This window comes from Erythrolamprus reginae, chromosome 8 (genome assembly GCF_031021105.1).
Source record: "Erythrolamprus reginae isolate rEryReg1 chromosome 8, rEryReg1.hap1, whole genome shotgun sequence".
Classification (NCBI taxonomy): Eukaryota; Metazoa; Chordata; class Lepidosauria; order Squamata; family Dipsadidae; genus Erythrolamprus; species Erythrolamprus reginae.
Genome location: NC_091957.1, coordinates 44,840,393 through 44,868,103, shown reverse-complemented (window position 1 = coordinate 44,868,103; position 27,711 = coordinate 44,840,393). Strand labels below are relative to the sequence as shown.

General features: G+C 42.9%; 1 protein-coding gene across 1 annotated transcript in view; it reads left to right on the top strand.

Moving 5' to 3' along the window:
• The first annotated feature begins 243 nt into the window (after positions 1-243).
• NHSL2 (NHS like 2) overlaps positions 244-27,711 on the top strand; it is a 168,524-nt gene continuing 141,056 nt past the window's right edge. Inside the window, exon 1 of the mRNA XM_070759831.1 lies at positions 244-508. Coding sequence (XP_070615932.1) covers positions 244-508 — 265 coding nt within the window. The remainder of the gene's footprint in view (positions 509-27,711) is intronic.

Here is a 27,711-nt window from a genome sequence, read left to right as displayed (position 1 = left end):
GCGCGCTTTTCGGAGCTCTCCGCTTTGGAGAGGAAGCGCATCCCCAGAGAACCGTCGAGGGTTCCGCGGATAGATTCCTCCTCCGGCTTTTCGACGGGGCTAAGCACTTCTGGGCTGCATAGCGGACTACTCCCGAAACCCAAGAACCGACGGGGCGCCTCCCACCCCCCCCACGACTGGATTTTCTCCCCCGCGGGTCCTGGCGCCCACCGGCCCGTCGGAGCCTCGCCAAGGCGGCGCGCGATGCCTTTCTGGAAGCGCACGGTGGAGCCTCGGCGGCTGCTCCCTTCGACGGCCGCGGCTCCCCAGCTGGCCCAGCTGCACGAGGTGTGCGGCTTGACGACGCTGGCCCTGCTCCGTCAGCTGGCCGACCTGTGCGGCCACTCGGCGGCGCTGCTGGGCGAGCTGGAGGGGCGCTTAGTGGAGCTCTCCCGGCGCGCCCACCGCCTGCGGGGGCGCCTCCGCCGCGTGCGTGGTCTACTCCGACCGGAGGCTTCTACGGAGCTAGGTAAGAGGGAGGGGAAAGAGGGGGAAAGAGGAGGAGAGAGGGAGAGGAGTAGGGAAGGGGAAACCAGCCAGCAGCCCCTCCCGACGAAAGGAGGGAACGTTTGCAAGCCCAGCCGAAGCGCGCGGAGAAAAAAGCTTTAGCGCAAAGAAAGGGCCGTGGGCTTTCTCCAGAGTTCCAAACTTTCACTGGAGATTTTGCAAGAAGAGTCGTTTGTTTCGGATGGGATAGGGCAATAATGGCCTGCTGCCCCCACGAGGTTGGGGATGCAGCGGAGGTAGTAAGTTTACGCACTATTTATTGAATACTTAATAGTTTTTTTTATTGTCCTTCCTTCTCTACTACCTTAGTCTGATCCTCTATTACTTTTAAAAATAGGAAGTAATTAAATATTATGTTTTTAAGCCATAAACGCTTTAATCATTTTAATCATTATCTAGAACTGAACTTTTATAAGCAATTTTTAAAAATAATTGAGCTACTTGCCTAACCTGTTATCATACTGAACCTTGTGGGTTCGGTACAAAATCTTAAAATGTTACTTTGCTCCTCAACAAATAATGCTGTCTGTCATTTGTGGCTATTCAAATAATGTGACTTAATCAACTGAAAAAGAGCCATACGGTAAACCACTCCCACCCAGTCACATGACCTTTAAACCACCCCATCACATGATCATCAAGCCACACCCACAAAATAAGCCACGCCCACAGGGTGGCAGTAAAATTTTTGGCACCCCATCAATGGTGTACCGTCTCTTGCTTGAGGAAGGGGGTGGACTACAAGACCTCCAAGGTCCCTTCTGACTCTGTTATCAGGTGCTTTTTTCTAAAGGAGACAACTGGATTTTCTTGTTTTGTTTTGTTTTGAAGAGTTTCGCTTCTCATCCAAGAAACTTCTTTAACTCTGATAAGATAGTGGGGAATGGAACGATTGATACTCCTTGAAGACAGCTAGCCATTTGCATCCTTTTATAGCAGTAGTTCTCAATAATAATAATAATTAATAATAATTTATTGGATTTGTATGCCGCCCCTCTCCATAGACTCGGGGCAGCTAACAACAATGATAAAAACAGCATGTGACAATCCAATAATAAAACAGCTAAAAACCCCTATTTATAAAAACCAAACGTACACACAAACATACCATGCATAACTTGTAATGGCCTAGGGCAGTGATGGCGAACCTATGACACGCGTGTCAGCACTGACACGCGTAGCCATTTTCGGTGACACGCGGCCGCCGGAGAAACAGGGAGCTTTAGGGAGTGCCATTGCAACCGCAATTATTATTATTATTTTTCCTCTCCCTTTAATTAAGAGGCCGGGCGATTTTCGCCCGGCCGATATTTGCGATCGCTGGGAGGGGCGAGAACACCGCCTCCCAGCTGGGCGCGCCTGTGCAGAGCGCAGGCTCGCCCACACGCTGCCTTTGGCAGCACAAGCATGCCTGTCCGGCTGGGGGAAGAATCGCCCCGGCCGGACGTCAGTTTCAGCTGGGGGGGGTGGCGCCGCCTCCCAGCTGATTGGCGCGGCGCCAAGCGTCGGAGCCCACCACGAACAGTGGTGGGCTCGCACGGGCCGCTGGGAGCGAGGGGAGGGGTTGCAGGCCTATTTCAGGGTCTGCACCCCTCGCCCTCGCCCCTCTGCTCCCTGCTCACCTTCCAGAACGGTGTTAGAAAGGGAGAGAGGGAGAAAGAGAGGGAGGGGAAGAGGGGAAGGAAGGAAAAGAGAGAGAGAAAGAGAAAAAAGTGGAAGGAAGAGAAAGAAAGGAAGGGAGAGAGAGAGAAAGAGAAAAAAGTGGAAGGAAGAGAGAAGGAAAGAAAGGAAGGGAGAGAGAGAGAAAGAGTGAGAGAGAGAAGATAGGAAGAGAGAGAGAGAGAAATGATAGAATAAAGGGGAGAAAAAAAAGAGAAATGAGAAAATGATTGAGGCAGAGAATGACAGGAAAGAGAGAGAAAGAGAGAGAGAAGTGACTCTTGATTTAAAGCATATGGTAAAATCACTTAAATAATAACAGAGAGAAAAAACCCCACCCCTCACCTGTTTTTATTAATAGTTATGTTTTTGGTTTTGCTGGTTATTTTAGTTTTAATAGTAATAGAGTTTTGTTTTGTTTTATTATTAATTTCTTTTAATAAAAAAGAAGGGATTTATTATTTATTTATATTTATATTTATTTATTTGTTTGTTTATCTACCTATCTACAAAATACCAACCTTCAATTGAAGATTTAGCCAATGAAATTCAGCAACAAAAAAGTCACTAAATCAGTGATGGTGAACCTGTGGCAATCCAGCTGGACTGCCACAGGTTCGCCATCACTAGAAGAATTCCCCCTCCCCCTCACTTATCTTAGTTCATGGCACCCCACACAAGTTAAATAACAGCAAGACCAACAAAAGAAACCAACTGACAGATTAACAAAGAAGTCACTAAGTAGGTAAGTTAAATAATTATGCATATTTGTTATTTAAACTATAAATATCACAAAATTATGTTTTTTTCTCAAGGTGACACACCACCCGAGTTATGCTCAGTTTTTCGGCGAATTTTGACACACCAAGCTCAAAAGGTTGCCCATCACTGGCCTAGGGGGAAGGAATATCTCAACTCCCCCATGCCTGGCGGTATAAATGAGTCTTGAGTATTTTACGAAAGACAGGGAGGGTGGGGGCAATTCTAATCTCCGGGGGGAGTTGGTTCCAGAGGGCCGGGGCCTCCACAGAGAAGGCTCTTCCCCTGGGGCCCGCCAAATGACATCAACCTGGGGGTCGGGACCCCTTTGGGGGGTCGAACAACCGTTTCACAGAGGTCTCCTATGATCATGGGAAAAGACAAATTTCCCATGGTGTTAGGAACTAAAGCTTCTATTCTAGCGCCTTGGAAGGAACATATTTTTACAATCCGACTAATCAGCCGTTTACAGTGGGGGTGTTTCTCTGACCTTCCTGCCATCAGCTGAGAGCACTGTTGGGAGAATTGGCGCTCGACTTATGGTTGGGGGTCACCACAACATGAGGAACTGTATTAAGGGGTCGTGGCATTAGAAAGATTGAAGACCTTTTGAAGGCATTTCCCTTCTCCTCCAAGAAGCTTCTTTAACTATGACAGGAAGTGGGGTAATGAAGGATTTATATTTTAGAGGGAAGGTGAAGCACTTGGAGGTTTTTCTCTGTCCTCAGAGTCCCTCCTAGTTCCTGTAGTCTGCAATATTTTTTTCTTTGGAAATCCATTCCGACAGCATTATTTCTTGAGGAGCACAGTAACATTTAAATTTTTTGTACTGAACCCACAAGGTTCAGTATGATAACAGATTAGGCAAGTAGCTCGATTTTCTTGAATTGCTATAAAAGTTCAGCTCTGTTCTGTCGGGCTCTCTGGTAGAATCCTCCCAAAAATTCACAGGTACAAATTTCAGACACACACACATTTGAAAATTCAAAACAATGTTCTTTATAATGAAAATTCACTTAAACCAAGCCCTCTTTTGGTATAGCAAAGAGCACTCGTCTCCAAACAAACTGGTAATTTGTACAAGTCCCTTACCAGTTCTGTGATACTTAGCTTGCAGCTGGGAGGCAATTCACAGTCCTCCTTTCACAAAGTGAAACACACTTTGCTCTGGTTTAGTTTCAAAGCCGGGGAAAATCAGCACACAAAAAGTCAAAGTCAGTAAAGCAGTCATGAAACACAACAATCAGATAATCCTCCACAATGGCCAAACCCACAGGCTGCTATTTATAGCAGCCTCACTAATTACCACAGCCCCACCTAACCACAGGTGGCTTCATTTTCTTTGATAATAATCTCTCAGTTGTTGTTGCCTATGCATCGCTCTCCGCATGCGTGGCTGTATCCTTAACTCTTGCTCTGAATCCAAGGAGGAGCTAGATAATTGATCTCCTTCTGAGCTGTCTGCCACACTCTCCACCTCCCTGTCACTCATGTCTTCTTGGTCAGAGGAGCCTTCATCAGCAGATTCCACCGGGGGCAAAACAGGCCTGCAGCATGTGGATGTCTCCCCCACATCCACAGTCCTTGGGGCAGGAGCAGGGCCAGAGCTAACCACAACAAGCTCTAGATAATGATTAAAACTATTAAAGCGTTTATGGGTAAAAACACACCATTTAATTATCTCCAATCTTAAAAGTAATTAAGGTTGATACTAAGGTACTAGAGAAGGAAGGACAATAGAAAAACTATTAAGTATTCAATAAATAGTGCCTAACTTACTACCCCCATCGTGTGTCCTTCCTCCACACCATGGGGGCAGCCGCCCAATACTGGAGAGGAGTGGAACTTTGCTTATGGTCAGAGGCGTTTGCCCTTTTTTCCATTCTGAGGCTTCAAAGGTGGAAGCTCGGTAACTGCTTTGCCGTGCCTTTTGGTTTCTTCCCTCTGGTTTCGGTTAGGCTTGGGGGGTCTCCTTCGGAAGAGGGTGAGAAAAGATCCTCGAGGGGGGGGCAAAGGAAACAGGGGAGAAATCCCCCCCCCATTAAGGGGGAGGAGAGGCATCCTGCTTGTAAGCTCTGCATCCTTTGGGCCTGCTCTACTTTCCATTAGGGGCTGAGCCTTGAGACCAGAGCTAATTAAATCAGGCAGAGGCTGCAGCTTAATTAAGTTTCACCTTCAGCTGCTCCTGTGGGTGGGATTTGAATGCCTCTGGAAAGGAGGTGCCCAACCCTTGTGTCTTTGGGCTGGGGAAGACACGTAACGTGTTGCTCTTCTTTGCAAGATTGTGTGAATGGTGGCAATGCTTCCCAGTGAGGCAACTTTTGCTGTTTTCTGGTACAGATAGTTCTCGAGTTATGACTATTTGTTTGACTGCTCAAAGCATCTTCTCCTTCTCCTTCTCCTCCTTTTCCTCCTCCTTCTCCTTCTTCATCTTCCTCTCTTTCCCCTTCCTATTCCTCCTCCTCCTGCCCCTCCTGTTGTTGTTGTTGTTGTTGTTGTTATTGTTCTTCTTCTTCTTCCTCTTCCTCTCTTTCCCCTTCCTATTCCTCCTCCTCCTGCCCCTCCTGTTGTTGTTGTTGTTGTTGTTGTTGTTATTGTTCTTCTTCTTCTCCTTCTCCTTCTCCTTGTTCTTCTCCTTCTTCCTCTCTTTCCCCTTCCTATTCCTCCTCCTCCTGCCCCTCCTGTTGTTGTTGTTGTTGTTGTTGTTATTGTTCTTCTTCTTCTTCCTCTTCCTCTCTTTCCCCTTCCTATTCCTCCTCCTCCTGCCCCTCCTGTTGTTGTTGTTGTTGTTGTTGTTGTTGTTGTTGTTCTTCTTCTTCTTCTTCCTCTTCCTCTCTTTCCCCTTCCTATTCCTCCTCCTCCTGCTCCTCTTGTTGTTGTTGTTGTTGTTGTTGTTGTTGTTGTTGTTGTTGTTCTTCTTCTTCTTCTTCTTCTTCTTCTTCTTCTTCTTCTTCTTCTTATTCTTCTTCCTCTTCTTCTTCTTCCTCTTCTTCTCCTTCTTCCTCTTCCTCTCTTTCCCCTTCCTATTCCTCCTCCTCCTGCCCCTCCTGTTATTGTTGTTGTTGTTGTTGTTGTTGTTCTTCTTCTTCTTCTTCCTCTTCTTCTTCTTCTTCCTCTTCTTCTTCTTCTTCCTCTTCTTCTCCTTCTTCCTCTCTTTCCCCTTCCTATTCCTCCTCCTCCTGCCCCTCTTGTTGTTGTTGTTGTTGTTGTTGTTGTTGTTGTTGTTCTTCTTCTTCTTCCTCTCTTTCCCCTTCCTATTCCTCCTCCTCCTGCCCCTCCTGTTGTTGTTGTTGTTGTTGTTGTTCTTCTTCTTCTTCTTCTTCTTCCTCTTCTTCTTCTTCTTCCTCTTCTTCTTCTTCTTCTTCTCCTTCTTCCTCTTCCTCTCTTTCCCCTTCCTATTCCTCCTCCTCCTGCCCCTCCTGTTATTGTTGTTGTTGTTGTTGTTGTTGTTCTTCTTCTTCTTCCTCTTCTTCTTCTTCTTCCTCTTCTTCTTCTTCTTCCTCTTCTTCTCCTTCTTCCTCTCTTTCCCCTTCCTATTCCTCCTCCTCCTGCTCCTCTTGTTGTTGTTGTTGTTGTTGTTGTTGTTCTTCTTCTTCTTCTTCTTCTTCTTCTTCTTCCTCTTCCTCTCTTTCCCCTTCCTATTCCTCCTCCTCCTGCTCCTCTTGTTGTTGTTGTTGTTGTTGTTGTTGTTGTTGTTGTTCTTCTTCTTCTTCTTCTTCTTCTTCTTATTCTTATTCTTCTTCCTCTTCTTCTTCTTCCTCTTCTTCTCCTTCTTCCTCTTCCTCTCTTTCCCCTTCCTATTCCTCCTCCTCCTGCCCCTCCTGTTATTGTTGTTGTTGTTGTTGTTGTTCTTCTTCTTCTTCTTCTTCCTCTTCTTCTTCTTCTTCTTCCTCTTCTTCTTCTTCTTCCTCTTCTTCTCCTTCTTCCTCTCTTTCCCCTTCCTATTCCTCCTCCTCCTGCTCCTCTTGTTGTTGTTGTTGTTGTTGTTGTTGTTGTTGTTGTTGTTGTTCTTGTTGTTGTTCTTCTTCTTCTTCTTCTTCTTCCTCTTCCTCCTCCTTCCTCCTCCTCCTCCTTCTATATACATCTATGAATAAATAAGACACTTGAAATGAGAATATTGTCAAGGTAATTCTTCCAACATTAAAATTAGTATAAAATCTGGAAATATGCTGCAAATTTCAATGGCTGGTTCCATAATTTGGAGAAAGAGATGGAGGAGGAAAGCATTGTTATTCCCCTTCTCCATATATGTTCATGGCAAGCCAGCCTTTTTGGTAATTTCTCTCCAACATGCATTTTTGAGCCAAGCTAACGTTGTTGTGGTTCTTCTTCTTCTTCTTCTTCTTCTTCTTCTTCTTCTTCTTCTTCTTCTTCTTCTTCTTCTTCTTCTTCCTCTTCTTCCTCTTCTTCCTCTTCCTCTTCCTCCTCCCCCTCCCACCATGATATCGAATGGTATCATTTGTGATGTGGTCAAGAAGGGAGATGCCCGATATTCAATGGAGCATTTCCATTTCCATGGCATGGAGAAAGCTTTCGGTTACTAACCAGCAGTCAGTGCCATGGGACAGATGGTTATCACGTAACTCTTAGATTTAAGACGGGTTGGTATTCATCCATCACATAACAACTGTTCACAGTTGCATCAGTGCTGAAAACAGCGACTTTATTTATTTGTTATTATATATTTGTCATGCAAGTATAGAATTATAGTTTGTATTAACATAACAAAGTATAAAGAGGTGATGAAAAGGATAATAGGACAGAAGGACAGTGGGCACAATAGAATACGCCCCTTACAGACCTCTTAGAAAAGGGGAGAGGTCCACAGTAGATCAGGTTGAAGATCTTGGAACAACAGAATCAGGTAGTGAGTTCCAGGCATTGATCACTCTGTTGCTGAAGTCATATTTTCTGCAGTCAAATTTGGAGCGATTTACATTTAATTTGTATCTATTATGTGCTCTTGTCTTGTTGTTGAAGGTGAAGTAGTCACTAACAGGAAGGACGTTATGGTGTATGATCTTATGAACAACAGTTAAATCAGTTTGGAGGTGATGTAGATTGTCTAACTGTAGTATGTCTGGAGGAGTAAGATAGTTTGTTTCGAGAGGAGGAGTGAAGGACTCTTCTTGTGAAGTATTTCTGGACTCAATTGTGTCAATGTCAGTTATGCAATGTGGATTCCATACAGACGAGTTTGATGAATGATTTGTAAGCTCTGATTAGTAGATCAGTGTTTCTGGAGAAGAAGCTACATAAGATTAGGTTTGTAACTCTTAGTGCTTTTTTTTAGCAATGCTGTTACAATGAGCTCTGGCACTTAGGTCATTGCATATGAGTACTCCAAGGTGTTTGACAGGGTTTGGGTTAGCTATGAGTTCATTACTTCCAAGTATGTATTTACTATACTGATTCTTTTTACCAATGTATAAGACAGAGCATTTGTTGGCTAATATTTGAAGTTGCCAGTTGCAACAGGTCACGGCACTTATGGCTTGCATTGGCTGCCGATCAGTTTCCAGTCACAATTCAAAGTGTTGGTCATGACTTTAAAGCCCTACATGACTTTCGACCAGACTACCTCCGGAACCGCCTGCTACCACACGAATCCCAGCGACCGATAAGGTCCCACAGAGTTGGCCTTCTCCGGGTCCCGTCGACTAAACAATGTCATTGGCGGGCCCCAGGGGAAGAGCCTTCTCCGTGGTGGCCCCGGCCCTCTGGAACCAACTCCCCCCGGAGATCAGAACTGCCCCCACCCTCCCTGTCTTTCGTAAACTACTCAAGACTCATTTATACCGCCAGGCATGGGGGAGTTGAGATATTCCTTCCCCCTAGGCCATTACGAGTTATGCATGGTATGTCTGTGTGTATGTTTGGTTTTATAATAAGGGTTTTTAGTTGTTTTATTATTGGATTGTCTCATGCTGTTTTTATCATTGTTGTTAGCTGCCCCGAGTCTATGGAGAGGGGCGGCATACAAATCCAATAAATAATAATAATAATAATAATAATTATAATTATAATTATTATTATTATTATTACCAATGTAGAATTTCCCCTCCACCTCTTGTGATAAAAATCTGGGTGCTTTGCAACCCACATGAATTTATACCAGCTGCAGCATCCTGGAGCCCTATTTCTCAACTGAGGAAGTACAGTTAGATTAGATTTAGATTAGATTTATTGGATTTATATGCCGCCCCTCTCCGCAAACTCGGGGCGGCTCACAACAAGGTAAAAACAATACATAATAACAAATCCAATACCCACCAATCCAATTACAATGTTAAGCTAAAAAATTCATAAAAAACAACCCCAGAATATTAAAAAACAAGCACACAATCAATGTAACACCAGAACAACATGGGCAAGGGGGAGATGTTTCAGTTCCCCCATGCCTGACGGCAGAGGTGGGTTTTAAGGAGTTTGCGAAAGGCAAGGAGGGTGGGGGCAATCCTAATCTCAGGGGGCAGCTGGTTCCAGAGGGTCGGAGCCGCCACAGAGAAGGCTCTTCCCCTGGGTCCCGCCAGACGACATTGTTTAGTTGACGGGACCCGGAGAAGGCCAAGTCTGTGGGAGCGAACCAGTCACTGGGATTCGTGCGGCAGAAGGCGGTCCCGGAGATATTCTGGTCCGGTGCCATGAAGGGCTTTATAGGTCATAACCAACACTTTGAATTGTGACCGGAAACTGATCGGCAACCAATGCAGACTGCAATGCAACAACCTTCCCTTCCAGGCAGTCCTTGTTCAAAGCCTGGGAAAGTTTGGATCGGGTTTTGACATTAGCTATTCGTTCCTCTGCTCAAGGCAGCCCAAAACAGCCTTGGAATTTGGTCAGCTGCATACACAGGGCAGAAGGAAAACTGTACTTGGGAGCCGAAGCTGCGGAAAGATTTGTGGTGCATGTTACAGATGATGCTTCCTGTGTCCAAACGTAACCTTTATCTGGCCAAACATAACCCTTTTGGAGATGCTGTTTATTTGAAAATCATATTCAGCATTAGTCGTTCATATTTCCTGCTCTTCCCCTCTTCTTTCCGAGTTAGCAGCTGACAGGGCACATTAAAACATAGAACCAATACACCATAGGGCAATATGTCTCAATCTTAGGCAATTTGAAGATGTGTGGATTTCAATTTATTTATTTATTTATTTATTGGATTTGTATGCCGCCCCTCTCTGTAGACTCGGGGCGGCTAACAACAACAACAAAAAAAAAAAACATGTAAATCCAATACTAAAACAACTAAAAAACCCTTATTGTAAAACTAATCATACATACAAGCAAACATACCATGCATAAATTGTAAAGGCCTAGGGGGAAAGAGTATCTCAGTTCCCCCGTGCCTGATGACAGAGGTGGGTTTTAAGGAGCTTACGAAAGGCGAGGAGGGTGGGGGCAATTCTAATCTCCGGGGGGAGTTGGTTCCAGAGGGCCGGGGCTGCCACAGAGAAGGTTTTCCCCTGGGCCCCGGCAAATGACATTGTTTAGTCGACGGGACCCGGAGAAGGCCAACTCTGTGGGACCTAACTGGTTGCTGGGATTCGTGCAGCAGAAGGCGGTCCCTGAGATAATCTGGTCCGGTGCCATGAAGGGCTTTATAGGTCATAACCAACACTTTGAATTGTGACCGGAAACTGATCGGCAACCAATGCAGACTGTGGAGTGTTGGTGTTACATGGGCATTTTTGAGATAGCCCATGATTGCTCTCGCAGCTGCATTCTGCACGATCTGAAGTTTCCGAACACTCTTCAAAGGTAGCTCCACGTAGAGAGCATTACAGTAGTCGAACCTCGAGGTGATGAGGGCATGAGTGACTGTGAGCAGTGACTCCCGGTCCAAATAGGGCGGCAACTGGTGCACCAGGCAGACCTGGGCAAGCGCTCCCCTCGCCACAGCCGAAAGATGGTTCTATAATGTGAAATTTCCCAGCATGGGGAAACCAACCTGTTGAAACTTTCCCTAACCTGCATGCAATCCAGTTGTGTTGAAGTATAGCAGTAGCACTATGGCTTATATACAGCTTCACAGTACTTGATAGTCCTCTCCAAGCAGTTTACAATGTCAGCCTATTGTCCCCCAACAATCTGGGTCCTCATTTTACCCACCTCTGAAGGATAGAAGGCTGAGTCAACCTGAAGTCGGCCAGGATCGAACTGTTGTGGGCAGAGCTGGCCAGCAATATCGCATTCTAACCACTAGGAGGGAGCGAGAGAGGGAAAGAAAGGGGAGGAAGGAAGGAATAACACTTAGATATATACCACTTCTCATTGCTTTATAGCCCTCTCTAAACAGTTTATAATGTCAGCCTATTGCTCCCCCAACAATTGGGATCCTCATTTTATCCACCTTCGAAGGATGGAAGGCTGAGTCACCCTGCAGCTGGCCAGGATCGAACTGTTGGCAGTGGGCAGTTAGCCTGCAATATCGCATTCTAACCATTGGGAGGGAGGGAGGGAAAGGGGGGGAAGGAAGGAAGGGAGGGAGGGAGGAATAGCAATCAGAATCCTCATTTTCCCCACTTGGAAGGATGGAAGGCTGAATCAACCTGCAGCCAGCCAGGATCGAACTGTTGGCAGTGGGCAGAGTTAGCCTGCACTATTGCATTCTAACCACTGGGAGGGAGGGAGGGAAAGGGGGGGAAGGAAGGGAGGGAGAGAGGGAGGGAGGGAGGAATAGCAATCAGGATCCTCATTTTCCCCACTTGGAAGGATGGAAGGCTGAATCAACCTGCAGCCAGCCAGGATCGAACTGTTGGCAGTGGGCAGAGTTAGCCTGCAATACCGCATTCTAACCACTAGAAGGGAGGAAGGGAGGGAAAGGAAGGAAGGAATAGGACTTGGACTTACATACATGTACTGTATATACCGCTTCACAGTGCTTTAAACCCTTCTCTAAACAGTTTACAATGTCAGTTTATTACCCCCAACAATCTGGCTCCTCATTTTATTGACCTGGGAAGGACGGAAGACCGAGTCAACTGTGAGCCAGTCAGATTCGAACTCCTGGCAGTAGGCAGAGTCAGCTTGCAATGCTGCATTCTAACCCACTGCATCATCACGGCTCTTTTATTTATTTTTATTTGTTTGTTTTTGTGAAGTACGTATTGGTGGCATACAAAGATATAACAATGTTTATATGCCTGATACCAGTAAAAGAAAAACATTAGGACAGGGGACGGAAGGCACGCTGGTGCACTTATGCACGCCCCTCACTGACCTCTTAGGAATAGGGTGAGGTCTTTTTCAACCTCTTGAAAAATCAAGAAGAATCAGAATTTTATGAGGTTTGGCAAAAGGTATATATCTGGTGGGATACAAAGAAACAGAGATAACCTTATTTTTACATTATTTTAAATATATTTGTACCTAGTACAGTGATACCTTGTCTTACAAACTTAATTGGTTCCGGGACGAGGTTCTTAAGGTGAAAAGTTTGTAAGACGAAACAATATTTCCCATAGGAATAAATGGAAAAGCAATTAATGCGTGCAAGCCCGATTTCACCACTTTTTCCAGCCGAAGCACCCGTTTTTGCGCTGCTGGGATTCCCCTGAGGCTCCCCTCCATGGGAAACTCCACCTCCGGACTTCTGTGTTTTTGCAATGCTGCAGGGGAATCACAGCATCGCAAAAACGAGTGCTTCTCTGGCAACGGAAGTCCGGAGGTGGAGTTTCCCAGTGAAGGGAGCATCAGTGAAATCACAGCATCGCAAAAACACTGAAGTCCTCGAAACCCCACCTCCAGACCTCTGTGTTTTTGCGATGCTGCAATTTCACTGAGGCTCTCCTCGCTGGGAAACCCCACCTCCGGACTTCTGTTGCCAGCGAAGCGCCCATTTTTGCACTGCTGGGATTCCCCTGCAGCATCACAAAAACACAGAAGTCCGGAGTTGGGGTTTCCCATGGAGGGGAGCCTCAGGGGAATTCCAGCAGCGCAAAAAACAGGCACTTCGCTGGCAACGGAAGTCCGGAGGCGGGGCATCCCAGCGGCGACGGTGGGTTTGTAAGGTGAAAATAGTTTGTAAGAAGAGGTAAAAAAATCTTAAACCCCGGGTTTGTATCTTGAAAAGTTTGTATGACGAGGCGTTTTGTAAGATGAGGTAACACTGTAGTTATATTGTATTAGCAAGTGATTATTAACAATATAAAGATAAACTCCTTCTTTCCTCTTCTACCATTTCTCTTTTTTTTCATAGTTCATTTCAAGTTATAATTTTAAAATTTCTATATATTTTTAAATGTTTTAGATGTGTTTTTACTTATTATCTTACAATAGATATAGCTAAGTATTTTATAAATAATGATAAAGTTAGTTTATTTTTATTATTTTTTACTTATTATAAATATAAAGATGACTTCTACTTTGAGAGGAGCGATTGTTGCTCCACTAAATGTTACATGTAACGTATGTTTTGTCTGTCTTTGCAATTTAATAAATATATATATATATATTAAAAAAAAGGAATCAGAAGAGGCCAACAGGGTAAAGATTTGGAGGTTAGGTGATGATACTACCGTGTCTGGTAGTGAGTTCCATGCATCAACTACTTGGTTACTAAAGTTGTATTTCCTGAAGTCGAGTTTGGAGCGGTTTACTTTAAGTTTGTATCTGTGTGCTCGTGTGTTGTTGTGGTTGAAGCTGAAGACAGGAAGGACGTTGTAGCATATGATTTTATAGGCTCTGCTTAGATTGTGTGTTTAAAGTGATGTAGTTCTATGCTTTCTAAACCTATGATTGTAAATCTAGTTGCAGAGGGTATTTTGTTGGGAGTGGAGGAGTGGAGGGCTCTTCTAATAAAGTATGTCTGGGTGTTTTCTAGAGTGTTTATGTCTGAAATGCAGTGTTGGATCCAGACAGATGAGCTGTATTCAAGGATTGGTCTGGTGAAAGTTTTGTATGCTCTGGTTAGTAGTGTGAGATTACCAGAGCAGAAGCTGCGTAGGATCAGGTTAACAACTCTTGAATGCTTTTTGGCAATGTTGTTGCAGTGGCCTTTGGCACTTAGGTCCTTTGATATGAGTCTTCCAACGTCTTTTATGGAGTGAGGGTTGTCTGCAAGGTCTTGTCTATTCTTGTATTTGGTGTTCTGATTCTTTTTGCCAATGTGTAGGACAGAGCATTTTTTTTTTGGTTGACATTTGAAGATGCCAGATGTTTGACCATTCAAGATACAAAGTCAAAGTCTTTTGTGACTCTTGGGACTTGTGCTGCACATCACACCAGGCTGAGTAAACCTAAAGCCTTGGGAAACTTCATGATGACAAATAATACGTGTTCAAAGGCCTTCGTTTTGTTCTAGGACTATTTAGGCAGCCTGAGGTCATGCAATCAGTTTCTCTTCCAAGGAATAACTGAAACATGAGTTAGTTGGTCTGAGTTGGCCGCTCTTCTGCAACATTTGGATTCAGACTTCTGAGGTTAATAAGAAGTCATGACAAATAAACATAGAAACATAGAAGACTGACGGCAGAAAAAGACCTCATGATCCATCTAGTCTGCCCTTATACTATTTTCTGTATTTTATCTTAGGATGGATCTATGTTTATCCCAGGCATGTTTAAATTCATTTACTGTGGATTTACCAACCACGTCTGCTGGAAGTTTGTTCCAAGGATTTACTACTCTTTCAGTAAAATAATATTTTCTCATGTTGCTTTTGATCTTTCCCCCAACTAACTTCAGATTGTGTCCCCTTGTTCTTGTGTTCACTTTCCTATTAAAAACACTTCCATCCTGGACCTTAATTAACCCTTTGACATATTTAAATGTTTCGATCATGTCCCCCCTTTCCCTTCTGTCCTCCAGACTATACAGATTAAGTTCGTTAAGTCTTTCCTGATACATTTTATGCTTAAGACCTTCCACCATTCTTGTAGCCCGGCTTTGGACCCGTTCAATTTTGTCAATATCTTTTTGTAGGTGAGGTCTCCAGAACTGAACACAGTACAGTATTCCAAATGTGGTCTCACCAGGGCTCTATAGAATGGGATCACAATCTCCCTCTTCCTGCTTGTTATACCTTTAGCTATGCAGCCAAGCATGCTACTTGCTTTTCCTACCGCCCGACCACATTGCTCACCCATTTTGAGACTGTCAGAAATCACTACCCCTAAATCCTTCTCTTCTGAAGTTTTTGCTAACACAGAACTGCCAACACAATGCTCAGATTGAGGATTCCTTTTCCCCAAGTACATTATTTTACATTTGGAAATATTAAACTGCAGTTTCCATTGCTTTGACCATTTATCTAGTAAAGCTAAATCATTTACCATATTACAGGTGCCTCCAGGAATATCAACCCTATTGCACATTTTAGAGTCATCGACAAATAGGCAAACCTAGAGTTAAATGTTCCATCTTAGACTGAAGCTGTGTATCTAAGAGGCAACCATCTCCTACTGCAATTGGATTCCGCTCTACTAGCTTGCTTATTTATTTATTTATTTATTTGTCTGTCTGTCTGTCTGTTTGTTTGTTTGTTTATTTATTTTGACCCCGAAGGACTCAGGGCGGCTTACAACAATATAAAATTACAATAACAATAACAATAAAAAGAAGTCAAGGGGAAAAAAACAAGCGATTTCTAAAATCCTGATTAAAACTAAAATACAAAAAGGTCAATAACTAACGTACTAGTCATTCATACGAGTTTATATACAGTGGTATCTCTGCCTAAGAACGCCTCTACTTAAAAACTTTTCTAGATAAAAACCAGGTGTTCAAGATTTTTTTTGCCTCTTCTTAAGAACCATTTTCTATTTAAGAACCCGAGCCTGGAAAAATTTCCCAGGAAATTTGAGAGCAGCACGAAGACCCAGCCAGTTTCCTGCCATTCCTCCTGGGTTTCTCTCTCTGGTGCAGTGTATGGGAGGCAGCCTTGCGCCGGGTGTATGGAAAGCGCGTGCTCCTCCTCTCAGGCTCAGAGTCCCTCGTTAGTTTTTTTTTAAGCCTTAAAGTTTTGGATTTTTTAGATTCCCCTCACCTCACCTTCTTCCTTCAGCAGCAACTGTCCTCCCTCTCTTCTTCCTCCTCCTCCTCTTCCCAGCCAAATTCCGAGCTTTTATTTCTTCCCTAATGGGTTTGCACGCATTATTTGCTTTTACATTGATTCCTATGGGAAAAATTGCTTCTACTTAAGAACGTTTCTACTTAAGAACCTGGTCATGGAACGAATTAAGTTCTTAAGTAGAGGTACCACTATATATGGACAAGCTAGTGATTGATTTAGGGCCCTCAGGCCTGCCGGCATAGCCAGGTCTTCGTAAAACCAGCAGGGTGGGGGCTGTATGGACCACAGGGGGGAATTGATTCCATAATTTAGGTTATGACCTATAAAGCCCTTCATGGCACCGGACCAGATTATCTCAGGGACCGCCTTCTGCTGCACGAATCCCAGCGACCAGTTAGGTCCCACAGAGTGGGTCTTCTCCGGGTCCCGTCAACCAAAGAATGCCGCTTGGCGGGACCCAGGGGAAGAGCCTTCTCTGTGGCGGCCCCGGCCCTCTGGAACCAACTCCCCCCAGAGATTAGAATTGCCCCCACCCTCCTTGCCTTTCGTAAGCTACTTAAAACCCACCTCTGCCGCCAGGCATGGGGGAATTGAGATTCCCTTTCCCCCTAGGCCTTTACAATTTTATGCATGGTATGTCTGTATGTATGTTTGGGGTTTTTTTTATATTAATGGGTTTTTAATCGTTTTTAGTATTGGATTATTATTGTACACTGTTTTATGATTGCTGTTAGCCGCCCCGAGTCTTCAGAGAGGGGCGGCATATAAATCCAATAAATAATAAATAATAATAATAAAGTTGGGGCAGCAACAAAGAAGGCCCCGCCAACCTGCATTGTTTAGCTGATGGGACCTGAAGGAGGCCAACTCTGTGTATTCTAGGTTGTAAGAAGTTTGGGGGATGATGATTCATCCTTCCAGATGCAGGGAATTAGGAGTGGGAGAAGGGATGAAATCTAAACCCAGAGCATCGTTTAGAATTGGATTCGGCACGCAGGAAAGAGCCACAGGGCGGAGTACAAACGCTGCCTGGGTTTGGACCTCAGCCTCGCTGAAGAACGCTTGCCAAATTGGCAGGGAATCGAAACTTTAAACCGCTGGAGGGTGGGAAAGAACGACAGGAAATGGGAGTCAAAGAACTCTTTATTATTCCCCAGAGTTTTCCTTCCACCGTCCCTCCGCAAAACTCCGAAGCCAAACATGTGGATTCAGGAAGCTGGGCTGGAGATGTTTCATCTGTAAAATAGGAATCATGTCAAACAGGACTGATGAGAAAAAGGCACTGTCAAATCCTGGCAATTTCGCTTGGCGAAAACCATTGGCGTGAAATCCTCTCCTTTGGAATAGAGATCTCCAACCTTGGGAACTTTAAGACTTGTGGAATTCTGGGAGTTGAAGTCCACAAGTCTTGTTTATTATATCTGATCCTTGTGTTTCGTGACTGCTTTACTGACTTTGACCTTTTGTGTGCTGATTTTCCCCTGCTTTGAAACTAAACCAGAGCAAAGTGTGTTTCACTTTGTGAAAGAAGAAGGACTGTGAATTGCCTCACAGCTGCAAGATAAGTATCTCAGAACTGATAAGGGACTTGTACAAATTACCAGTTTGTTTGGAGAAGAGTGCTCTTTGCTGTACCAAAAGAGGGCTTAGTTTAAGTGAATTTTCATTATAAAGAACATTGTTTGAATTTTCAAACGTGTGTGTGTCTGAAATTTGTACCTGTGAATTTTTGGGAGGATTCTACCAGAGAGCCCGACAGAACAGGTTGAGTATGATTTTTGAGATTTTTTTATAGTTAATTAGCTCTGCTGGTTTCAAAACTCTAGTTAGTTTTCTTCTACCATGTCAAGTTTTTTCTCTGCATCTTATATATACACTGCTCAAAAAAAATAAAAAGTAAAGGGAACACTCAAAGAACACATCCTAGATCTGAACGAATGAAATATTCTCACTGAATACTTTGTTATGTACAAAGTTGAATGTGCTGACAACATGTGGAATTGATTGTCAATCAGTGTTGCTTCCTAAGTGGACAGTTTGATTTCACAGAAGTTTGATTCACCTGGAGTTATATTGTGTTGCTTAAGTTTTCCCTTTTTTTTTTTTTGAGCAGTATTTATAATATAATATAATTAATTAGGCAACATGAGCATCAAATTGCATTTTTTTACATAGTCATCTTGCTAACCTCCTGGAAAATCTTGGTGCAGTCAGTGATAGAAACGTGGAAACATAGAAGACTGACGGCAGAAAAAGACCTCATGGTCCATCTAGTCTGCCCTTATACTATTTCCTGTATTTTATCTTACAATGGATCTATGTTTATCCCAGGCATGTTTAAATTCAGTTACTGTGGATTTACCAACCAGGTCTGCTGGAGGTTTGTTCCAAGGATCTACTACTCTTTCAGTAAAATAATATTTTCTCACGTTGCTTTTGATCTTTCCCCCAACTAACTTCAGATTGTGTCCCCTTGTTCTTGTGTTCACTTTCCTATTAAAAACACTTCCCTCCTGAACCTTAACATATTTAAATGTTTCGATCATGTCCCCCCTATTCCTTCTGTCCTCCAGACTATACAGATTGAGTTCATGAAGTCTTTCCTGATACGTTTTATGCTGAAGACCTTCCACCATTCTTGTAGCCTGTCTTTGGACCCGTTCAATTTTGTCAATATCTTTTTGTAGGTGAGGTCTCCAGAACTGAACACAGTATCCCAAATGTGGTCTCACCAGCGCTCTATATAAGGGGATCACAATCTCCCTCTTCCTGCTTGTTATACCTCTAGCTATGCAGCCAAACATCCTACTTGCTTTTCCTACTGCCCGACCACACTGCTCACCCATTTTGAGACTGTCAGAAATCACTACCCCTAAATCCTTCTCTTCTGAAGTTTTTGCTAACACAGAACTGCCAATGCAATACTCAGATTGAGGATTCCTTTTGATGAGCAGGGTGAGTGATTCCATCAAGATTTGAAGGTCGTGCAGGCAAAGTATCAAGGTAGATGGAATGTACATAGGATGGCTGACTATTGTTGGACCATCAAGCGAGAATGTCTACAGATGAAACACTCCACAAAAAGTTATAAGTGAAAAAAAAACCTTAATATGTATAATATGCGAGAGCAATCATGGGCTTCCCTAAGTATGCCCATGTTACACCAACACTCCACAGTCTGCATTGGTTGCCGATCAATTTCCGGTCACAATTCAAAGTGTTGGTTATGACCTATAAAGCCCTTCATGGCATCGGACCAGAATATCTCCGGGACCGCCTTCTACCGCACGAATCCCAGCGACCGATTAGGTCCCACAGAGTTGGCCTTCTCCAGGTCCTGTCGACTAAAAAATGTCGTTTGGCAGGTCCCAGGGGAAGAGCCTTCTCTGTGGTGGCCTCAACCCTCTGGAACTAGCTCCCCCCTGAGATTAGAACTGCCCCCACCCTCCTTGCCTTTGGTAAACTCTTTAAAACCCACCTCTGCCATCAGGCATGGGGGAATTGAGACATCTCCCCCGGGCCTATACAATTCATGTATGGTATGTTTGTGTGTATGTCTGCTTTAATAATGGGTTTTTAAAAATATTTTTAAATTATTAGATTTGTCTTGAATTGTTTTATTGTGGTTGTGAGCCGCCCCAAGTCTACGGAGAGGGGCAGCATACAAATCTAATAAATAAGTAAGTAAGTAAGTAAGTAAGTAAGTAAGTAAGTAAGTAAGTAAGTAAGTAAGTAAGTAAGTAAGTAAAATAAATAAATACCATTCGATTAAAAAAACCAACAATTTGTATGAACACAATTTAACTTGCATTAATTATTATAGCCTTCGTATGAATAAAATTCATGAATAAAAATTATTCTTTGTAAGCAGTATATTTGGTAAGTTTTTACCTTATTTTCCTTTATATGCAAAATTTGCATGACATTTGGAGATATCCCTTAGCTTAAAAAGTTGATGTGATAGACAAAAACTGTGGCTATTTTTGGATCCAGAGACCAAAAGTTAATTGAAAACAAGTCACAGATTTGAGACAACGAAATTGCTGTTCCCCAGTGTTATGAAAGCTAAGCTTGGATTTTATGTTCTTCTTTCCTAATAGATAATCCTTTAATATCTTGTTCCTCTCTTATTTTTTATCAACAGAGTTTCTAATGTTAATTTAAAATAGAAGAGGAGATAGTGAGGATCCCTCTGTCTTATTCCTTTTTGGATATGAAATTTTTCAGTACATTCACTATTAACAGTAATACTAGCTCTCTGTTTGGAATAAGTTGATAGTACTGCTTTTATAAATTTTGTCCCGAAGTCTACAAGTCTTAAATTTGGCAAGATTGGAAGACATTGAATTATCAGAATTTCACTCTGGCAAAGGGGGAGGTTGTTTATTGTTTTCTTTTAAAAAAAATGACAGGTGCTGAAACTTTTAAGAAAATTAAAAACCTTTATGGATGAAATTAAGTGAGACGATTAACTGTTTTAAAGTTGGTAAAGATTGTTCTCTCACACCAAGACAACTAGACACAAGAACAGTTTTTTTCCGAACGCCATCACTCTACTAAACAAATAATTCCCTCAACACTGTCAGACTTTCTACTAAATCTGCACTTCTATTCTACTAGTTTTGCTCATCATTCCTTTCACCCATTTCCTCCCATGTTGACTGTATGACTGTAACTTGTTGCTTATATCCTAAGATTTTTATTAATATTGCTTCTTCATTGCTTATTTGACCCCTATGACAATCATTAAGTGTTGTACCCCATGATTCTTGACAAATGTATATTTTATTTTATGTACGCTGAGAGCATATGCACCAAGACAAATTCCTTGTGTGTCCAATCACACTTGGCCAATAAAAAATTCTATTCTATTCTATTCTATTCATGACCATAATTTTCTTGGAAAGAAGTCGCAGACTCTGTATCTGTCTCTCTAAACATATTCTCTGTGCTGGTACTGTAAAGCAGGAGAAATTAGGGTTCTTCTTGTATAATGCGACTCAGGACTGAAGCACACCAAATGAATGACATATCATCTTTTCAAACCACCTTGGAAGCAGATCATTCATATAAACTATCTTTGCCAGAACCAAATGGGTATTCCAATAATAATATCTCACAATCAAACCATGTACCTATGTTTATTTGGAAAAAAAAATCACAATCCCATTTCCGTATTTCTCACCCAAATGTGAAAGGTTATGCATGAACTGGGAACTTTTGCATGGCAAAAGGTAAATGACCCAAATAAAGGGATATAAATGAGTTTTCAGAAAGAAAATAAATAGAATCTGCCTGCCTGCCTGCCTGCCTGCCTGCCTGCCTGCCTGCCTGCCTGCCTGCCTGCCTGCCTGCCTGCCTATCTATCTATCTATCTATCTATCTATCTATCTATCTATCTATCTATCTATCTATCTATCTATCTATCTATCTATCTATCTACCTATTTACCCATCCATCCATCCATCCATCCATCCATCTATCTATCTATCTATCTATCTATCTACCTATCATTTATCATATCTCTAAACACATGTATATGTCTGTCTATCTATCTAACTATCCTATCTATCTACCTACCTATCTACCCACCTATTTATCCATCCATCCATCCATCATCTCTCTATGCACATGTCTGTCTAGCTAACTATTCTATCTATCTTCCTATCTATCTAATCTATCTATTCTATCTATCTCATCTGTCTCTATCATCTCTCTACACACACATACACACCATATACAGTATTTGTCTGTCTGTCTGTCTATTTATCTAATCTATCATCCCTCTCTTTGTGTGTCTCTATGTGTATGTTTATATATGTATCTGTTTATCATTCTCTCTGTGTGTGTCTCTGTCTCTCTGTCAGTTGGTCGGTCAGTCACAAGGACAGCTTTCTGAAATTAAAAAAAACCCCTGTCCTTCATGATGAAGGATGTAGGGTCCCTGTATTTGTAGACAACATCTGTGCCTTGAGTTGGGTGCGTGGACAGCTGTTGTCTTTTCTGCGGCTCAGCTAAGAATAATATTTGGGAAGGAAAGGCCATCTTCATTCCTTGCCCAAGGAAGGAGCTGAGCCAAATGGACAGATTGGAGTCAACATTTCTTGGGTTGTTTTGCTTTATTTTGAGACTGTAAAGAATGGGAAGCAGAGTCTCTGGGGAGGAGAACTTCTTCCATTCCCTTGACGTGCCCTCCGTGTCCCTTTCCCAAAAATAACAAGAGAAATGATGATTTCCACCACATTATCAGACAGCTAGACTGGACTTGAAGCCCCCACCATTTTAAGATAGGATAAGATGGGATGGGATGGGATAGAATGAAGGAATAGAGTAGAGTAGAGAAGAGAAGAGAAGAGTAGAGTAGAATGAAGGAATAGAATAGTGTAGAACAGAATAGAATAGAATAGAATTCTTTTTGGCCAAGTGCGATTGGACACACAAGGAATTTGTCTTGGTGCATATGCTCTCAGTGTATATAAAAGAAAATATATACAGTATTTGTTAAGAATCAGGGGATACAACACTGATATAGAAACAGGTATTTTGCAACCTAGGGAACTTCCAAAGACTTGGGTTCAACCCTAGAGCCTTGGGAATTCTGGTTCTTGAAATCCATGCTTGAAGAGGTCCCCTGGATTGGGGGCGGGGGGGGGGAATTAACCAGCACAGATGTAGGCAATACTAGCTATTTAGACAAGGAGGGTCTTTCTGTTTCTTTCCGTTCTGCTCTGGACTTTGTTAAAACACCTCCATTTGCAGAACTTGGACCTTGTCTTATAATTTGTGAAGCTCCAAAATTTTTCCTTGCTAACTGCAGTGAAGAGCGAAGAAAATGTTCTGATTGCAAATAGATGGAGTTTCCTTGGTAAAGGGTTTTGTAGATGGTGGTGGGACAGGATTCTGGGAGTTCTAGTCCCAGTAAAATCCGTACAGGATTAAAATTGGGGGGAAATGTTTTGAAAACATTAAGGGAGAGAGAGACAGTAACTAGTGATGGGTGAACCCAATATTTGGACTTCAACTCCCAGAATTCCCCAGCCAGCGAATGCTGGCTGGGGAATTCTGGGAGTTGAAGTCCAGGTATCTTCAAGTTGCAAAGGTTGGGAAACACTTCTCTACTGTATTGGTAGCAACCCATTACTGGCATATGTGACCCTTCTGCGCATATGCAGAAACAACCCAGTGCGGAGCCTCCTGTCCCCGGCGCTATCCAGTTCTAAAAACTGGTCCGAACTGGGAGCCACCCACCGCTGGAGAGGGGCTGTAGCAAATCTAAGAACTGGTCTGAACTGGGAGACACCCACCGCTGGAGAGAGGCTATACCAAATCTAAGAACTGGTCTGAACTGGGAGACACCCACTACTGGAGAGGGGCTGTACCAAATCTAAGAACTGGTCCGAACTGGGAGCCACCCACTGCTGGAGAGGGGCTGTACCAAATCTAAGAACTGGTCCAAACTGGGAGCCACCCACTGCTGGAGAGGGGCTGTACCAAATTGTCCCAAGAATTTTTTCCTTTCTGCAGAAGAGAATCTTGCTAGGTCAACACGGGGGTGGACAAAAGGAGACCATCAGAGCAGGGTGGGGCTCATCGGATCCGAAAGAAAACATGAACCCACGACTTGGAAATGGCTCCCAGCTCAGCGAGATTTATGAGGCCGGAGGCTTTGCAAGCAGGCCAAGCTGCTCGAAGGAGGAAAATCACTTCCAGATTTCAGGCTGCGGTCCAGAGGGCAGCCCAGGGTGTAGGTTTTGGCAGAGTGAAAACGCGGGCTTGGCAAAAGGCAGCCAATAGAAGAGATGCGGGCCAGGTTGCCGAAAGCTGTTGGATGCTGGAAAGAAATTCCTCTCGGGGGAAACCCTTCGCTTTCCCTGGAAGCTCACACAACATTGCAGGGAGCATCAACGGCTCTTTTCTCTCCTTGGTGCAGCGAGCGTTTTGCAGGGGGGGGTGTGGAATCACCTGAGGAGGCTCTGTGTGCTTGGCTATGTGTGTGTTTGTGTGCATACTGTAGATCAGTGATGGTGAGCCTTTTTTTGGCTCAGGTGTCAAAACATAGAAACGTAGAAGATTGATGGCAGAAAAAGAACTCACAGTCCATCTAGTCTGCCCTTATACTATTTCCTGTATTTTATCTTAGGATGGATATATGTTTATCCCAGGCATGTTTAAATTCAGTTACTGTGGATTTACCGACCACGTCTGCTGGAAGTTTGTTCCAAGGATCTACTACTCTTTCAGTAAAATAATATTTTCTCATGTTGCTTTTGATCTTTCCTCCAACTAACCTCAGTAAGGGGCGAGTACAAGTGCACTAGAATGCCTTCCGTCCCCTGTCCTATTGCTCTCCTATATCTCCTATACCTTTCTTCTATTCCTATATTTCTTCTTCTATTCTTTCATTGATATATTCTATTACTTTATCTTCTTTTCTATTGTTTCTTAGAAATATTTTACTATGAGTATCTCCTCTATAACCTTCATCATGTATTTTATTATGTATATATAGATATATACCCACTAAAACCCTCATTGTGTATTGGACAAAATAAATAAATAAAATAAATAAAATAGATTGTGTCCCCTTGTTCTTGTGTTCGCTTTCCTATTAAAAACACTTCCCTCCTGGACCTTATTTAACCCTTTGACATATTTAAATGTTTCGATCATGTCCCCCCTTTTCCTTCTGTCCTCCAGACTATACAGATTGAGTTCATGAAGTCTTTCCTGATACGTTTTATGCTTAAGACCTTCCACCATTCTTGTAGCCCGTCTTTGGACCCGTTCAATTTTGTCAAGATCTTTTTGTAGGTGTGGTCTCCAGAACTGAACACAGTATTCCAAATGTGGTCTCACCAGCGCTCCATATAGCGGGATCATAATCTCCCTCTTCCTGCTTGTTATACCTCTAGCTATGCAGCCAAGCATCCTACTTGCTTTCCCTACCGCCTGACTGCACTGTTCACCCATTTTGAGACTGTCAGAAATCACTACCTCTAAATCCTTCTCTTCTGAAGTTTTTGCTAACACAGAACTGCCAATACAATACTCAGATTGAGGATTCCTTTTCCCCAAGTGCATTATTTTACATTTGGAAACATTAAACTGCTGTTTCCATTGCTTTGACCATTTATCTAAAAAAGTGTGCGTGCGTGCGATAGCATGCCCATGCATGCCCACACACATAATGCAATGTCCTCTACCTGCACATAAATACAACCTCCACACAGACCCCTTTGCATTATGCACAGGCCTCACTAAAGCCTCTGGACTTCCAGTAGGCCCATTGGGCAGTTTTTCACTTTGTGCAGGGTTCAGGAAAGCCTCCCGTAGCCTGGGGGGAGTGAAAAAGGGCCCAACTGGCCACCTGGACGTTTTGATATGAACTTCTGGTTGGGCCGTTGGGCCATTCCCAGGATTTATATATTTTATGCATGGTATGTTTGTATGTATGTTTTACTTTTAAATAAGGTTTTTTTTAAGTTTTTTAATTATTAGATTTGTTACTGTATATTGTTTTTTACTATTGCTGTGAGCCGCCCCGAGTCTATGGAGAGGAGCGGCATACAAATCTAATAAATACTACTACTACTACTACTACTACTACTACTAATAATAATAATAATAATAATAAGCCCGAGAAAGTGGTCGAAAATGAGCAAGCAAAACTACTGTGGGACTTCCGACTTCAGACAGACCAAATTCTGAAGCATAACACACCAGACATTGTGATCGTGGAGAAAAAGAAAGTATGGATCATCGACATCGCAATCCCAGGGGACAGCAGAATTGAGGAGAAGCAGCTAGAGAAATTAGTGAAATACGAAGATCTAAAAATCGAGCTGCAACGACTCTGGCATAAGCCAGTGAAAGTGGTCCCAGTGGTACTTGGCACGCTGGGCGCAGTGCCAAAGGATCTCAGCGGACATTTGAAAACCATTGGAATTGACAAAATCTCCATCTGTCAATTGCAAAAGGCCGCTTTACTGGGATCGGCAAACATAATTCACCGCTACATCACGCAGTCCTAGGTGCTTGGGAAATGCCCGACTGGTGATGAAATACGAAATCCAGCATAGTGATCTCGTTTGCTGTGTTGTACTGAATATAATAACAATAACAATAACAATAACAATAACAATAACAATAACAATAACAACAACAACAACAACAACAACAACAACAACAACAATAATAATAATAATAATAATAATAATAATAATAATAATAATAATAATAATTTAGGAAAGGCCTCTTGAAGCCTGCAGAGAGCAAAAAACGGCCAAATGGGCCAAACGGAAGTTAATTTCCAAACTTCTGGTTCGCCCGTTGGCCGGTTTTTCACCAGGAAGAGTGAAAACAGCCAAAAAGAAGGCCGAAAATTAGCTGCCAGCGCACACATGCACACTGGAGCTGACACAGGGCAATGCCTCACATGCCCTCAGGAATGTGTTCTGTACAAAGTTGGATGTGCTGAAAACAGCATTTGAAATTGATTGTGAATCAGTGTTGCTTCCTAAGTGGACAGTTTGATTTCACAGAAGTTTGATTTTACTTGGAGTTATATTCTATTGTTTAAGTGTTCCCTTTATTTTTTTTGAACAGTGTATGTTGTAGTGTGGAACAGTGTAGAACAGTCTACGGGGAGGGGGCGGCATACAAATCTAATCAATAACAATAACAATAACAATAACTATAACAATAACAATTATTGTACATTGTTTTATTACTGTTGTTAGCCGCCCCGAGTCTCCGGAGAGGGGCGGCATACAAATCCAATAAATGAATGAATGAATGAATGAATGAATGAATGAATGAATGAATAAATAACAATAACAATATTTCCCTCAACCTTCCATTTTGCTCATTCCTGGAATGTTTTGACCACAAGGAAGTGGAGAATGACACTTCAAGGTCTCCTCCAAAAGCTTTGCACCCTTTCCATCCCCTTCCACCCAAAGTTTAAAAAAACAGGTTGGTGCCAGCAAAAAAAATTAAAAAGGCCCATAATCCTTCAGCGGGAGAGGGGATCTGCTGTGGCTGGTGGAAATTGGATCCACCGCTTCCTCCTTCTTCTCCCCCGTGCTGCTGTTTGGCAAGAGTCGGCAGCCACATTCCTGGAGATAATGAAAGAACAGCAAGAGAATCTGCCAAGAAAGAAGAGATGAAAGAAGGAGAAGAGTAAAAAAAAATATGTGTGCACCCGGTGTGGGAGCAGGAACGGCAAGCACCAAGCGCCAAAATCATCTTGCAAAAAAAAAAAAGAGAGAGAGAAAAGAAAATTAAAATATAAAATGAATCCCGCTCTGTGGGTGGCCTCCTTGTCTTGCTTGCTGTGGTTTGGTTCTGCCTGCCGTGGGCTTGTGCCACCCAGGGTGGATGCAATTAGTTTACACAACAGCACGAGGCTCGGGGATGGGGTGAGGGCTCTGAATGATGAGGGCTGATGTAAGGCTTTATTATTGTTGTTGTTGTTGTTGTTGTTGTTGTTGTTATTATTGTGCGCTGAAATTTTATGAAAAAGTTCACACGAGACATTTGGACAAAGAGAACAGAAATGTTTATTCTCTCTGGGTATATCAAAAACGGTTTGCAAAGCGGGTACTCTTCCCAAGGGAAGAGACACTTGTACAGAAGCTAAAGAGCAGGTTAGATAGGTTTTTACAAATCATAAAGGTACATAGAATTCCTCAACTTATCATAGGGGTACACAGAATTCCTTGCCCAAA